The sequence below is a fragment of the Bos taurus genome, chromosome 15 (genome assembly GCF_002263795.3).
Source record: "Bos taurus isolate L1 Dominette 01449 registration number 42190680 breed Hereford chromosome 15, ARS-UCD2.0, whole genome shotgun sequence".
NCBI classification, from domain to species: Eukaryota; Metazoa; Chordata; class Mammalia; order Artiodactyla; family Bovidae; genus Bos; species Bos taurus.
In genome coordinates this window covers 14156280-14169035 of record NC_037342.1, presented here as the reverse complement: position 1 = coordinate 14169035, position 12756 = coordinate 14156280, and the positions used below count along the sequence as shown (strand labels likewise).

Here is a 12756-nt window from a genome sequence, read left to right as displayed (position 1 = left end):
TCAACATGTCTGAATTTCACAGCTACTCTGTGGTAGGCAACAGTTATGCCTCTGTTTAAAAACAACCTGTAGGCTTCTCTCCATAACTTCCTGTTGCCCTCGGGATGAATTCCTAACCTCCTTACACTGGTGTTTAAGGCTCCTTATGATCTGGTGCCCCGCTTACCACTCTAGTCTTATCTGTCTTCTCCTGACCTTGCACACTGCAGTCCAGCCACATTGAACTGCTTGGAATCTTCCAAAAGAACTCAGCCTCTGCTTGGAGGGTCTTTTCCCATCTACCTCACTAATTCGTATTCTTCCTTGAGGTAGGCGCTTAGATGATACCTCCTCCAGGAAACCTTTTCTGGTTCCCAAGGCTGTACTAGGTGCTTCATCTCTGTATTCCCAGATTACCTGACAGTAACCTCTATCAGCAACCTTATAAAACAACATGATAATCACTTGTTCCTGTCAATTACTTATGAGGAGCGATTGTGTTTGGTCATTAAGTAAGTAAGTGAAGTCGCTCAGTCGTGTCCAACTCTTTGCAACCCCGTGGACTGTAGCCTACCAGGCTCCTCTGTCCATTTTCCAGGCCATAGTACTGGAGTGGATTGCCATTTCCTTCTCCAGCAGATCTTCCCGACCAAGGGATAGAACCCGGGTCTCCCGCATTGTAGACAGACGCTTTACCGTCTGAGCCACCAGGGAAGTCAGTTTGGACCAGTTTGGTCATTATTGGTAATTATTGATGTTCTATACCTATGGCTGATTCATGTTGAAGTTTGACAGAAAACAAAAAAATTCTGTAAAGCAATTATCCTTCAATAAAAAATAAATTTAAAAAAAGCTTAAAAAATCACATGGAATATCATTGATAAAATTCTTTATTGTTCTTATCAACAATATTGGACAGCAAGGAGATTGACCCAGTCAATCCTAAAGGAAATCAAGCCTGAATATTCACTGGAAAGACTGAAGCTGAAGCTCTAATACTTTAGCCACCTGATGTGAAGAGCTGACTCACTAGAAAAGACCTTGATGCTGGGAAACATTGAAGGCAGGAGGAGAAGGAGATGACAGAGGATGAGATGGTTGGATGGCATCATTAACTCAATGGACATGAGTTTGAGCAAGCTCCAGGAGACAGTGAAGGACAGGGAAGCCTGGCGTGCTACAGTCCGTGGAGTCGTGGAGAGTCAGACATGACTGAGCAACTGAACAGCAACAACAATTGTTGATAAAACTCTATCTTACATGATTCCCCAGAGTATAGGTCAGTCCAGCTTCCATCAAAAGTGCTTGTGCCTGATCTTTTTCCACAGGATTAACCCATGGGGCAGCTGAGAGTGAATTCTCTGAACTGCTGTCAGGCCCACGGGCAAATGTCTGAAGGGCGGAGTTGGTATGGAGGAAGGTGGAAGGGCTAGCTCCTGTCCCTACTTCCTGAGGAGGAGAGGGGATAAGTTGGTGACTGTAAGCCCTCAGAACAGAGGGGAGGATGGTGGGCCAGTGGTACAAGTCCTTTTTTCATTTCTTCAGCAAATATGTTGTAGGTGCCAACCACAGAGTAGACATATTAGGGACCGGAGTATGAGGGTGAGCAAGAGGGACATGATTCCTGGCTTCAAGTGGCCCGTAGTTCAGTTGAGGAAGACACACGAGAGCAAAGATGATGAAAGAGAGGAAGGAGGGGCAACCAGCAGAGAACACAGCATGGGAGCTAACCCAGACTGGGAGGCCAGGGAAACCCCGTGGAAGAAATGGTTAGGTTGAGACTGAGAAAGCTTAGGGTTAGGTTAGCCAGCCAGGGTAGAGCAGGAGAATGTTCCAGGAAGAAGGAACAGCGTGTCTGAAGACCTGCCTGAGGGCAAAAGCCTGATACTTCTCAGGACTCGGGGGACACGTCTATTGGAGAGAGCTGGAGGGCGCTGTGTCCAGGGATCAGAGGGCACAGAGGGGTCAAAGGGCGGGCCGAAGGTAAGAAGAATGTGGGGAATAGAAACCAGTTAATCTGGGGTGCTTGGTGGCGGCCGGGTCACACGGGGCTTTCAAAGCTACACAAGGAGCTGTACTTCATTCTGAGAAAATGAAGACCACTTAAGGGGCTGAGGCAGGTGACAGACATCCTATTTTAGAATGCTGACTCCACTGGCAGGTTGGGAAGATGGCAAGGACACAGGCCAGACAGCAAGGACTTGATGCGAGAAGGATAATGTTTTGCCCGTGGGTGTGTCCACTCAGTTCATTCACCTGCGCCAGAGGCTTGCGGGACCCAGAGGTGGCCTGCCAGCTCACCAGGCTCTCCCCAACACGCATCCTTTTCCAGGAAAAGTCTCTTCACTCTTGTTGCCAATAACAACTCCAGTGGCTAAATGTCCTTGCCACCCCCTTTTCCAGGCCTGCCATAAAATGGGTCTCAAAGGAGTCTAGGGAAAAGAGGCAAGTTCAGAATCGGTCTGTTCCTAAAGAGTGAAACAGGAGAGGGGACTCGACAAAGACTCAGAGACACAAAGTCGAGATGTGAGCCAAAGATGTGTGGGCCACAGGACGCAGGGCCAGAAAAGCTCCTTGTTTATGAAGTTCATGTTTCCTAAAGGTGGAGCTGGACTTAAGCTCCTGTGAAAAGCAAACTGTGGAAAATGCCAGTGATTCATGGTGGAGGGAATCAGCAGTAGAAAGAAAGGGAAACAGGTCAGCTACCTCCATTCTGCCATCCTCAGGGACCTCGAAACTTGATTTTTGCAGAATGCACAGGAGAGTACTCACTGGCCTCCCTCTATTCTGCTCTAAAGAAGGTGTCACTTTATTGTTCAGATTCATTGCATAAAATGCAAATATTCATCCAGAGTTCTCTAATTAGCATCCAGAGAGCTGCCTGGGCTCTGTGTGTGTAAGTTCAATCTTCCTTGCTTGCATCACAATGCATTAATAAAAGAGTAAGATGATTCACTCACATCACATCTCTCTGATCTGAGAAGTCTAAATATTTATGTGGTCTTTTGTTTCAAACCTAGAACTTATTGTAAACACCTTCTGAATCTCAAATCTTTGTGCCTGACTTTAATTAACCATTAATAGGAACATTTACTGATTGGTGCGCAGGCTAAATGGGTTTTGGCTTCCTTTTGATTTCACAAGAAGAATCCACACCACCCCCCTCTACCGAACTGATAAGAACTGACATCTGATTAGAAAAGGCAAAACTAATTAGAACTGGTGCAAAGGGGATTGTTTGAGTCACTTACATTAATGCACATTACAGTTAAATATCTGTCAGATTTTCCATTAACCCTTTTGCATTTCCATCTCCAGGATCAAATCTATTTCTTAACCTCATACCCTCTTTTTCCCTAGTTAGAAACTTGGTATTCAACAGGCTAAATTACCACTAATGCTTTAAATGCATAGCTCTTATGGACTGATGTAAGCCATGGACAAAGACCTTGAAATGAGAATAATAGAAGCCATTCCCCTAACGATGGATTTAAACCCTATGTATTATGATTCCAAGGCCAACATACCCTTCTGGTTACTGTGTTTATTTCTTTATGGAGGGAATCAAGAGTTAATTGTTGCTTTATACCAATTCACTTTATTGTGATCCAAGCTATTGCATAGTAGGATGATAAAGTGAAATAGAAATGAAAGTGGAATATCCAGCAGAGTTCTAGTCTATAAAAGGTTAAAATAACATGCTCAAAGTTGAACTTGAAAACTTGGGGGAAAGCCCAGATGATTTGGGCTCAGTTACTACATAAAGTGGATTTCAGGATGAGGATGAGATAGTAGGTGTACCCAATGGGAACCCAACAGTATTAGGGAAAGATGTCTCCTTCTGATTAAAAACTAGCTGAGCAGAGGAAGCATGCCTTCCGGATTTTTAGATGAATGCAATGAAGGTTCTCTGGATCAGTTAAGCTTTTAGTTTTCAATTCCAGACACACTGTAGGTTCTCAATAAATTTTCATCATATGAATGAATGAATACATGCAAGAATTATGGTTTCACCCTCTTGTAAAACTCTGTGACCCTGAACAGTTTCTCAAATCTTGATGGATCATGTTAAAGGAAAAAGAGAGTGGTTAAATTTTCTTTATCAGTTCAAAAATCTAACAAAGCCTTTGGATTTTTTGCTTTGCAAACTAAATTACATACCATTCCCTTGGGTTTTTCCCATTTTTATCAGGGATCAGAGGTACCAGTAAGCCCAGCAACAAATCAGCCTAGCAACAGAAGCAGGAGTAAGTCCACAGTATGATGAAAATAGAGCAACTTGAAAACACTCTGTGATGTTTTAATTTTTAAAACTTAAAATATTTTATTTTCCCCCTTACTACATCACACCTTCATCTTTTTTCTCAGTTGTAGTATCAGTAGATAGTACTGATAGAGTAGGTACTCAACAAATATTTTTTTGAATGAATGAATACAGCTATTGCTAGAGTGAAGAATAGAACTGTACTCAATTTAGCTTAGAATCTTTAGTTCTTGGCTCCAGGTTGGGCAAACAGGAGACTAGAGATCTATAGATTGGGATAAGGCAACTGCAACAAAACTGGCTTAAATTTTGCCTGATTTAGAAAGCACTGAGAATGTAGACAATGGTGAAATGTCACAGATATCATAAATAATGCCCTGTTAGCACAACTCAGACCACCTATAGCTATTTCCTTAGGCAGCATGGTATTTATCAGTAGGCTTAAAATCAGATGAGTTACTGACTAACTCTGAGAAAGTTATTTAACCTCTCTAAGCCTCAGTGTCCTCATTTACTGATATTAAAAAGAAAGATTAATAATATCTACCATTTGGATGGTGAACGACAGGGAAGCCTGGAGTGCTGCAGTCCATGGGGTCACAACGACTGAGTCACAGACACGACTGAGTGACTAAACAACAACCATTTGGATGATTTATATATGGCACAGAGTTGGTACTCTTGTTAAAATAAACCAATGAACACCAATAGAACACAAGCAAAATCTCTTCTGCTAATTTTGCCGGTCAAGAGTTTTCAGTACAAATTATATTAACATGTGTGTCTGGAAATTTACTTTGGATCCTGGCCTTAGCACTAGTTTCATGGGGCATCAAAAACAAATTTTGCTTCCTGTGTAAACATAAATGATGAACTATCAAAGATAAAATGAAAATATAAAAATAATGCTCCTCGCCTGCCATGGGCAACATTTGTACCAGCTCTTTTTCCTTTTGCCAGCCTAACCCAGCCAAGGTAAGTCATAATGGAAATCATCAAATGGTTGAGGGTCATTTGTGATGACCACCTAGACTCATCTCCCAAGTCTCTATCCTAATTTCAACTCTAGATATCACTTGTGAAATTTCAAATTCACTCCTGGATTCTGAGTATACTGACTAATCTTGTTTCCCAGCATTTTTAGGATTTTGGCTAGGTTCTGTCTTTGGCCTTTCATGCTCCTGACTTTCCCTCACCTGATTCTGGCCCCTAAAACCAAACCCTGGCACTAGCCTAATTGACTGACACTTTAACCCTCTATCCCCCAGCAAAGGGGTGAATTGAATGGTATATTGTTGCAGAACTCTGAATTCATATTTTCCTACTGGAAAAGGCATTCCCAATTGATTGAAGGTTCTATTTCTTCTCTGGAACTTTCTCTGGGCAATTATACGGATTCAGAAGCATTGTCAGTACATGAGAGCTGCAGTTAAGTGCTCATTCCTCCAACCTCAGCTAGGCCAAATGGGAAACAATCTTTTGAGTGTTCATCTTTAAGATTAGCTACACCCAAGATTAACCTAAAGATGAGGGGAGGAGAACACTGCTTGATTTATGTCAATGGTTGATATATAGAGTACTGAAGGATAAACTTGGCTAGGTAGAGAGAGTGGGTTGAGGTTCTTAATATATGATCGAAGAACTTGGCTTTAAACTAAAAAGGAAATGTACAAATTTATGTTTTGGTCATAACAAACCATCCATTCACTGGCTGCCTTCCCTCTCAGAATTTTTAGAGATGGGAAAATTCTAAACCAAATATAGAATCCACTCGAGTTTCATGGCTCTAATGTTAGAAAAAAAAAATCACGCTTTCAAGTGTCTGATTATATAGCTCTGAAAAAGACCGTATTCTAGTTGAAGAGGTTAAGGCTTTGAATTGAACTCTCATGAGCCCTGGTCAACCAATAATTCTCTTACACCTTAAAGCAAGTATTCAGTGACTTGAAGATAAATCAGAACTGCATGCACTACACCCCTCTCCTGCCCTCTCCCATAACCTTCCAATAGGAAAAAGAAGAAAATTATAGCCAGGGGGGATTTCCATTTGCCAAGCCCCAAACATCAGCAAGACAGAGTTGCTGAAGACATTTTGTGAAACACCAAATACCATTTGTTCTCCCAGCCTCCAGGGAATGGATTACTTAAAACCACTCCAGGCGTGGAACGATAAAAATGTCTCCAACAATTCGATTATGCTGCATCCAACTCTTGGATGTCATTCACATCTCGGAGAACAGGGTACCCAATAAAGAGAGAAGGACATATGAACCCCTCAATTTCAGCCTCTGCCTGAGCATGCAGCCCTGTGTGGGTTCAGAGTTCTGAGGGTGAAGAGAAGGTCATCTTTGCCTAGCCTATTGGGTAAATTCTAAACAAATGATCAACAAATTCAATCTACTATTTTGTAGCAGAGAGCCAGGCTTTCCACCATTCCCAAAGCTAGAGTGTCCCAATTAGCATATTTCATTAGTAAATCTTCCTGTGTTTGACACAAAGTGAGTATGACAAGCAGAAAAAAAATAATCCATGACTACTATTTTTGTTCAGGATTCTTTAGTTGATAAACATAAGAACTGCTTAATTTCCAATCCCTGCTTGCCCATAACTTTGGTCATGAGTATCAGAGATTTGGCTAATCTGAAATGAGAACACAGATCTCTACTCTCTGCTATGAATGGCAGAGTTAAAACTACCCTCTTTGAGCTGAGAATACTTAGCAACATACTGGATGAGACAATAAAAATGGAAAAACCTAGAAATATGTACATCCAAGCGAAAATCACTTCTCAAAATGATCATCTTCAGCAACTCATTTACTTTCTTTATCTTCAGAGAAAGTTCACAAAGAAAATTTGAAATGCAGTTCCATCATACTGTAGCTATTCTTTGTTTTTTTGACCCAAAGCAGCAATACTCAGTTTGACTGTTTTCAAAAATAACCCTGACAAGATGAATATTACTATAGTAATAATAATCTCCTTGATGTGCTAAAAGCTCTGAAGACAATCCCTGGGAAAAAACTCTGCAACTGTATCGAACAACAGCACCATGATTAGAATGGACCCAAGCCCTCTAAAAGTGAATGCTTTCAAGAGGGTGACATTTATTTGACTACAGAGCTGTGATATAGAGAAGGCAATGGCACCCCACTCCAGTACTCTTGCCTGGAAAATCCCAAGGATGGAGGAGCCTGGTGGGCTGCAGTCCATGGGGTTGCTAAGAGTCGGACACAACTGAGCGACTTCACTTTCACGCACTGGAGAAGGAAATGGCAACCCACCCCAGTGTTCTTGCCTGGAGAATCCCAGGGGCAGGAGAGCCTGGTGGGCTGCCATCTATGGGGTTGCACAGAGTCGGACACGACTGAAGTGACTTAGCAGCAGTGATACACTTGCTCACAACTCAGACACAGGACACTTCAGTCATACTTCATCGAAGTCATCCTTCATTGAGTCGGAAGGGACAATACAGTTCAATTGATACGGCTGAGCTTAGGCTTTGAATGGAGAGCCATTGCCACCAGCCAATGTCACCACCATTTCTGCTACCTGAGGTCCTTCTTGAAGATGAAAATTATCTTGGCATTGTAAGTGTCGCATGCACCAGGAAAAGTAAAAAATTATCTAACACACTGGAAGATGCTTGTCAGTTTGTCCATTAGCACCCATTGGGGTGCTTGGGCCCTGGGGAGCCAGGGTGGAGGCCAAGCGATCAGAAATGTGGTGGACAGTTGTTAACATGAGCAATGGAGGCGGAAACAGGACAGAGGATGCTGGAGGTGGCAGGAAGGCTCCCAAAGAAGGGCTGATGGGGCACCAAAGAGCTATATTTCCTGTTGCACATTGTTTATTTTGGTTAAGCTTCGTAATGCTCATTCTCAGGAAGATCAAAGGTCACACAGATATTGTTTGATTTTTTTCTTTAAGAATGCTGAAGGTAATTCAAGATGAGACTTTATTACCCCCTAAACTTAATTTGCTATGTAGATTATGTAAATATGGCTCAGTATTATACGAAATATTTCTTTTGAGAATTTCACAATGATGTACAAACTCATTTCCAAGCATATCCTACTTGTGAGTGGTACAGCCTCATGGCTGAAAGTACAGCCTTCAAAGTAGACCATTAGAATCATGCCTCTGCTACTTGTTATCTGTGTAACTTTGGAAAACTTACTTAACTTCTCTGAGCTTCAGCTGCCTCATTTGTAACATGAGAATAATGGTAATTACTTTATATGAGTAAAATGAGATACCAGTAAGGGAGACAGAAGTCATGTCAGTTATAAGTAGTCAATAAATCATGACTCAGTAATATCTCATTATTTATTATTTCCACTTTTACAGTCAGAAGTCCAGGCCCAGGAAATGTAAATCACTACCCACTCACCATAGTGCTAGACAGAACTAAGGTTAGTTCTCTTTTATTCCTTTAGTATTGCTTATGTTAAAATCTGAGACTGACTCCAAGGGATCTCCTGCATAAAAGTAATGCTTGCTAAAAATATTTTGATATCATATAAGGCCTTTTCCATGATAAGCACAGTAATAGCCAACTTTATTCTAGATGCTGGCCTGAGAAAGATATCACTTATTCTCCCCAAATCCTAGGATATACATTACCACCCTCATTTACAGGTGAGAAAACTAAGGCTTACAGAGGTTCACTAGTTTGCTTGAGGTTCATACAGCTAGAATATCCGAGTAAGAATTTAAACCCAGATTCATTCACAGCAAAATGGCTACACATAATATTAGAAAGTAATTCCACAATACTGTTTGTTTTCAAATGATCCCAAAATTACCCATGTTAAAAATGGAACTTTGTAAAATATACACAGCATTCTACTCTGAGTCCATTCTTCACAATCTACGATAGAAAAACACACTTTGTAGGCGGTTAAAAACTGAGAGCTGTACTTGGGACACAGCTCTTGAATCCTGGTTGGGTCTGGTTTTCTCCTGGCATATATCTAGGGCGAAGGTTAGCTTGGCCACGGTCTGTGCTGCTGGTGGCATTCTTTTCTGGGCAGCAGCCACACAAACTACTCGAGGAATATGACTGGAATTAGGCTCTGTGCCGTCACACTGTCCTGACATATTGTTTTGACATGTCACATGCTGTCTGTGCTTGGACACTAACAGAGACCTGTCAAATTACATGCACAAAGCAACATTCAGTCTCCCTTCCTGCCTTCCTGCCTTCCTGCCTTCCTTCCTCCCTTCACTTATTCCAGGAAGGATTTTTTTTCCTTTCAAATTCTCTGGGGAGCAGCTCTGATTCACCAGTGTATGCTCTGGAGACAGAGCTATCTCCTCATAGGATTCCTATTTGGGGCAGAATAAGACCTCCGCTTTATGTTAACTGCAGGATACAAGGTAACCACAGATTTTTTTTTTTTTTTTTTTTCTGTTTGTAGTCATGACAATTTCACCCTTTAACACTTAACTCACACTTGACTTTCTCCAGCAATCTTCCCTGATGTCCCCCTGCTCGGTAAATACCCAGCCTTCGTGCTCCATATCATTATCCTTTCCACTCAGTATTAAAATGATTGTTTTTAAAGCCTGTCGCCCTCTCCAGACTGAACTTGCAGACAGAGAACACGTCTTACTTGAGGTGGGTACTCAAGCCTTATGCAGGAGTATGGAGTCACAGCCGGATCTACTATGATGGGCTGGACATTTAGACACTTCAGTGGGTTGGTGTGGGTGGATATTCGCCATTCAACACTCTTAATATCACGTCTGGCCTTATTTCAGTACTCAGCATAATCGCAACATCATGCACATGGCAGGTACTCAGGACATGCATGTCGACTTAGTGACTGATTTATCGACTGAACGAATAGGCACCAGGCATGGGCATTATCAGAAGATTACTGACAACCGGACATGTCACTAAAGGCACCGATCCTCAGGCAACATTCTTAACAAGCAAGAGCAGACCCCAGAGACAGAGCCGCTCTACAAGGAAGATGCTCTTGCCACCGGACGCCTCAAGGGAACCCTCAGGAGGTCTTCAGAGGCATCTGTCAGGGCCACTGCTGTCTTTGGGGTCTTGATTCTGTCCTGACACAAGCACAATGGTAACCAGAGCATGGTGACTGAGCTCCGTGGTGTCTGGGGACTCTGGGTGGGGAGGACCGCGGCCCTTACCTGTCTGTGCTGCTGGGAGACTTGGTACCCCAGTCCCGTGATAGGCTGATTCTGCATCTTCTGCAGGAGGATCTTTTGCTGCAGTGGTAATGGGGCCCTCAGCAAGGGCTGGTTCGAGAGAGGCTGGGTGGGTTGGGCCGCTGGCTGCTGCGCTTGTGGCTGCTGCTGCTGCTGCTGCTGTGGCTGTGGCTGCTGCTGCTGTTGTGGTTGCTGCTGTTGTTGTGGCTGCTGCTGCTGCTGTTGTGGTTGAACCGTGATGGAGCTCTGCTGCGGCTGCTGCTGGGTGTAATGCAAGAGTGAAGGCTTGCTCTGGGAAGGCAACACGGAAGGCATCTGCTGGTTGGCTTGATCCGAGTTAAAATGGAACAAAGGCTTGGTGCTGCCATGCCGGGGCTCCATGGCCGGGTGCGGGTTGTTCAGAAAGCTCCGGCTGAGGTCCTGTGGCTTGGGCTGCAGGAGCACGTCCAGCGGCCCTCCCTGGGCCGAGGGGCTGGCCTTGAACAGGTAGTTCGCCATGACCTTCGACTGGTTGCTGCCGCCCGTGACCCCCGGCATGGGGGTGCTCTGGGGGCTGAACGGCTGCTGGCCGAAAGAGGGGCTAGGGATTTTCTCCTGCCCGAAGGGGCCTGGGGAGGGCCCTGCCGAGGAAGGCAAGGCTGGCCAGCTAGTGGGCTGGTGCTGCTGCTGTTGCTGGTGCATCCGGACATGCTGCTGCCGGTTGGCAGCAATCTGTTTGAGCTGCTGGGCGTGGGATACTTCCTGCCAGCTGGGCAGGGCCCGGGCCGCTCCGGTGGCTGGCGGGGGCTGCGCCTGGCTCTGGGGGACTGAAGGGATCGGGGATGAAGCGGAGAGGCCTGAACTGGCCATGGAGAATGCGGGTCCCGCGGATGAGGGCCTCAACTGCGGGGAGCCCGAAGGGCCCTGGGTCAGGCCAGGGGAGTATTCGCTTTTGATCACCGTCTTCTCTAGGGGCAAGGATGGCCGGGGAGTGCTCCTCTGGCTCTGCTGACCCAGGTCGATGTTAAACGGGTCATCCTGCTTTATGGTGGCATTGATCATGTTCTCCAGCTCAAGGTCACTCATGGGAGGCACAGATATGTTGGTCAGTTCGTTAAACAGCTCCTGTAGCTCGGGATCCATCAGCTGCTCCCCGGGATCATCTCCGTACCTGTTAGAGAAAATATTCTCCTGGGTCACTTGACCATCCACGTGCTTGCTGCAAGAGAGCGTCTCTCCAGGTTCCTTCTTCACTTCCTTTAAGCCCATGTTGAACAGACCATTTCCAGGAGAGTGTGTAGGAGGGGGCGGCAGCGCAGCAGTCTTTCTCAAGGGTACTTGGCTCATGGGCAAGGTCCCCGACATCATCTGACTTTGTCCATTATTTACTGGGAGGCCCCCTGGTCCTGCAGCGAGATTTTCGCCGACACGGATTCTTTTGATATCAAGGAACGAGTTGTCGACGAAGCCATTGGGCCTCTTGCTGTTGGCAGGAGACAGGTTAACGATCTGTTTTCTTTTCAAGGAACCCTGGAGCTGAAAGACAGATGGGGAATAGAAAAAAAAAAACAGAGCATGAGATATTAATCCAGATATGCGTGTAGTCAAAAGAGACAGAATATTTGAATGTTCTTTCATTTACACATGTGCAGGATGAATTCAAAAAAGAAAAGCACAAATGCAGCCCAGTCTGGAAGATAAGGAAACTTAACAGTAGCACAGACAGAACAAAATGTTTCTGGAGGAGTAGGTCAATGAAAGGTGGGAGGTCACAGAGGTTCCCATGATTGGTACCCTGGTCAGTGGACGAAGAATCCATCACATGTCATCGGGAGTTATTGATAATACCTATGGTTAATCACCAGAGTGGTGCTATTTTTTGCAACAGGCCAAACTATTCCAATGCATGCACACACAACCCACACAGACGCAGGCCACTGGACTGAGCATAATTTTGACCAAGATGGGAAACAGCGCAGAGTCTAAAGCTAAAACTCAATTTTCAGTTTCTTTTGCAGAGATTCAATCCCTTCACCACTCTTATCCTCTAAGTGAGTAGGTAGAATGTTTGCCTTGTCAAAGGAGACATTCCCTCTGTTGTTTAATTAGTTTTCTTCCTATGATTCTGCGGCTTTGCATTCAAACCCCTGTAGCAACACTGTGTGGGTGCATGGAATCTACGGTATTATCACTTATCATCTGAGACCCTCTAAGCACAGATTTTCCTGGGGATTCATTTTTCATGTGGCCTGTCTCTAAGACTTTTAGCCAAAACCGAGGTGTAGAGAGGCAGTACTACATGATGGTTAAGTACTCAGGCTCTGGAACTGGTTAAGGTGAGCTCAGATTCCAATC

The 12756-nt window shown here is 44.3% G+C and overlaps 1 protein-coding gene across 2 annotated transcripts in view; it reads right to left on the bottom strand.

Annotated features, from left to right (window-relative positions):
• MAML2 (mastermind like transcriptional coactivator 2) overlaps window positions 1–12756 on the bottom strand; it is a 402023-nt gene that overhangs the window by 121024 nt on the left and 268243 nt on the right. For both annotated transcript variants that reach the window (NM_001098050.1, XM_024975283.2), the window contains 1 exon segment: window positions 10405–11937. In NM_001098050.1, the coding sequence (NP_001091519.1) occupies window positions 10405–11937 (1533 nt within the window).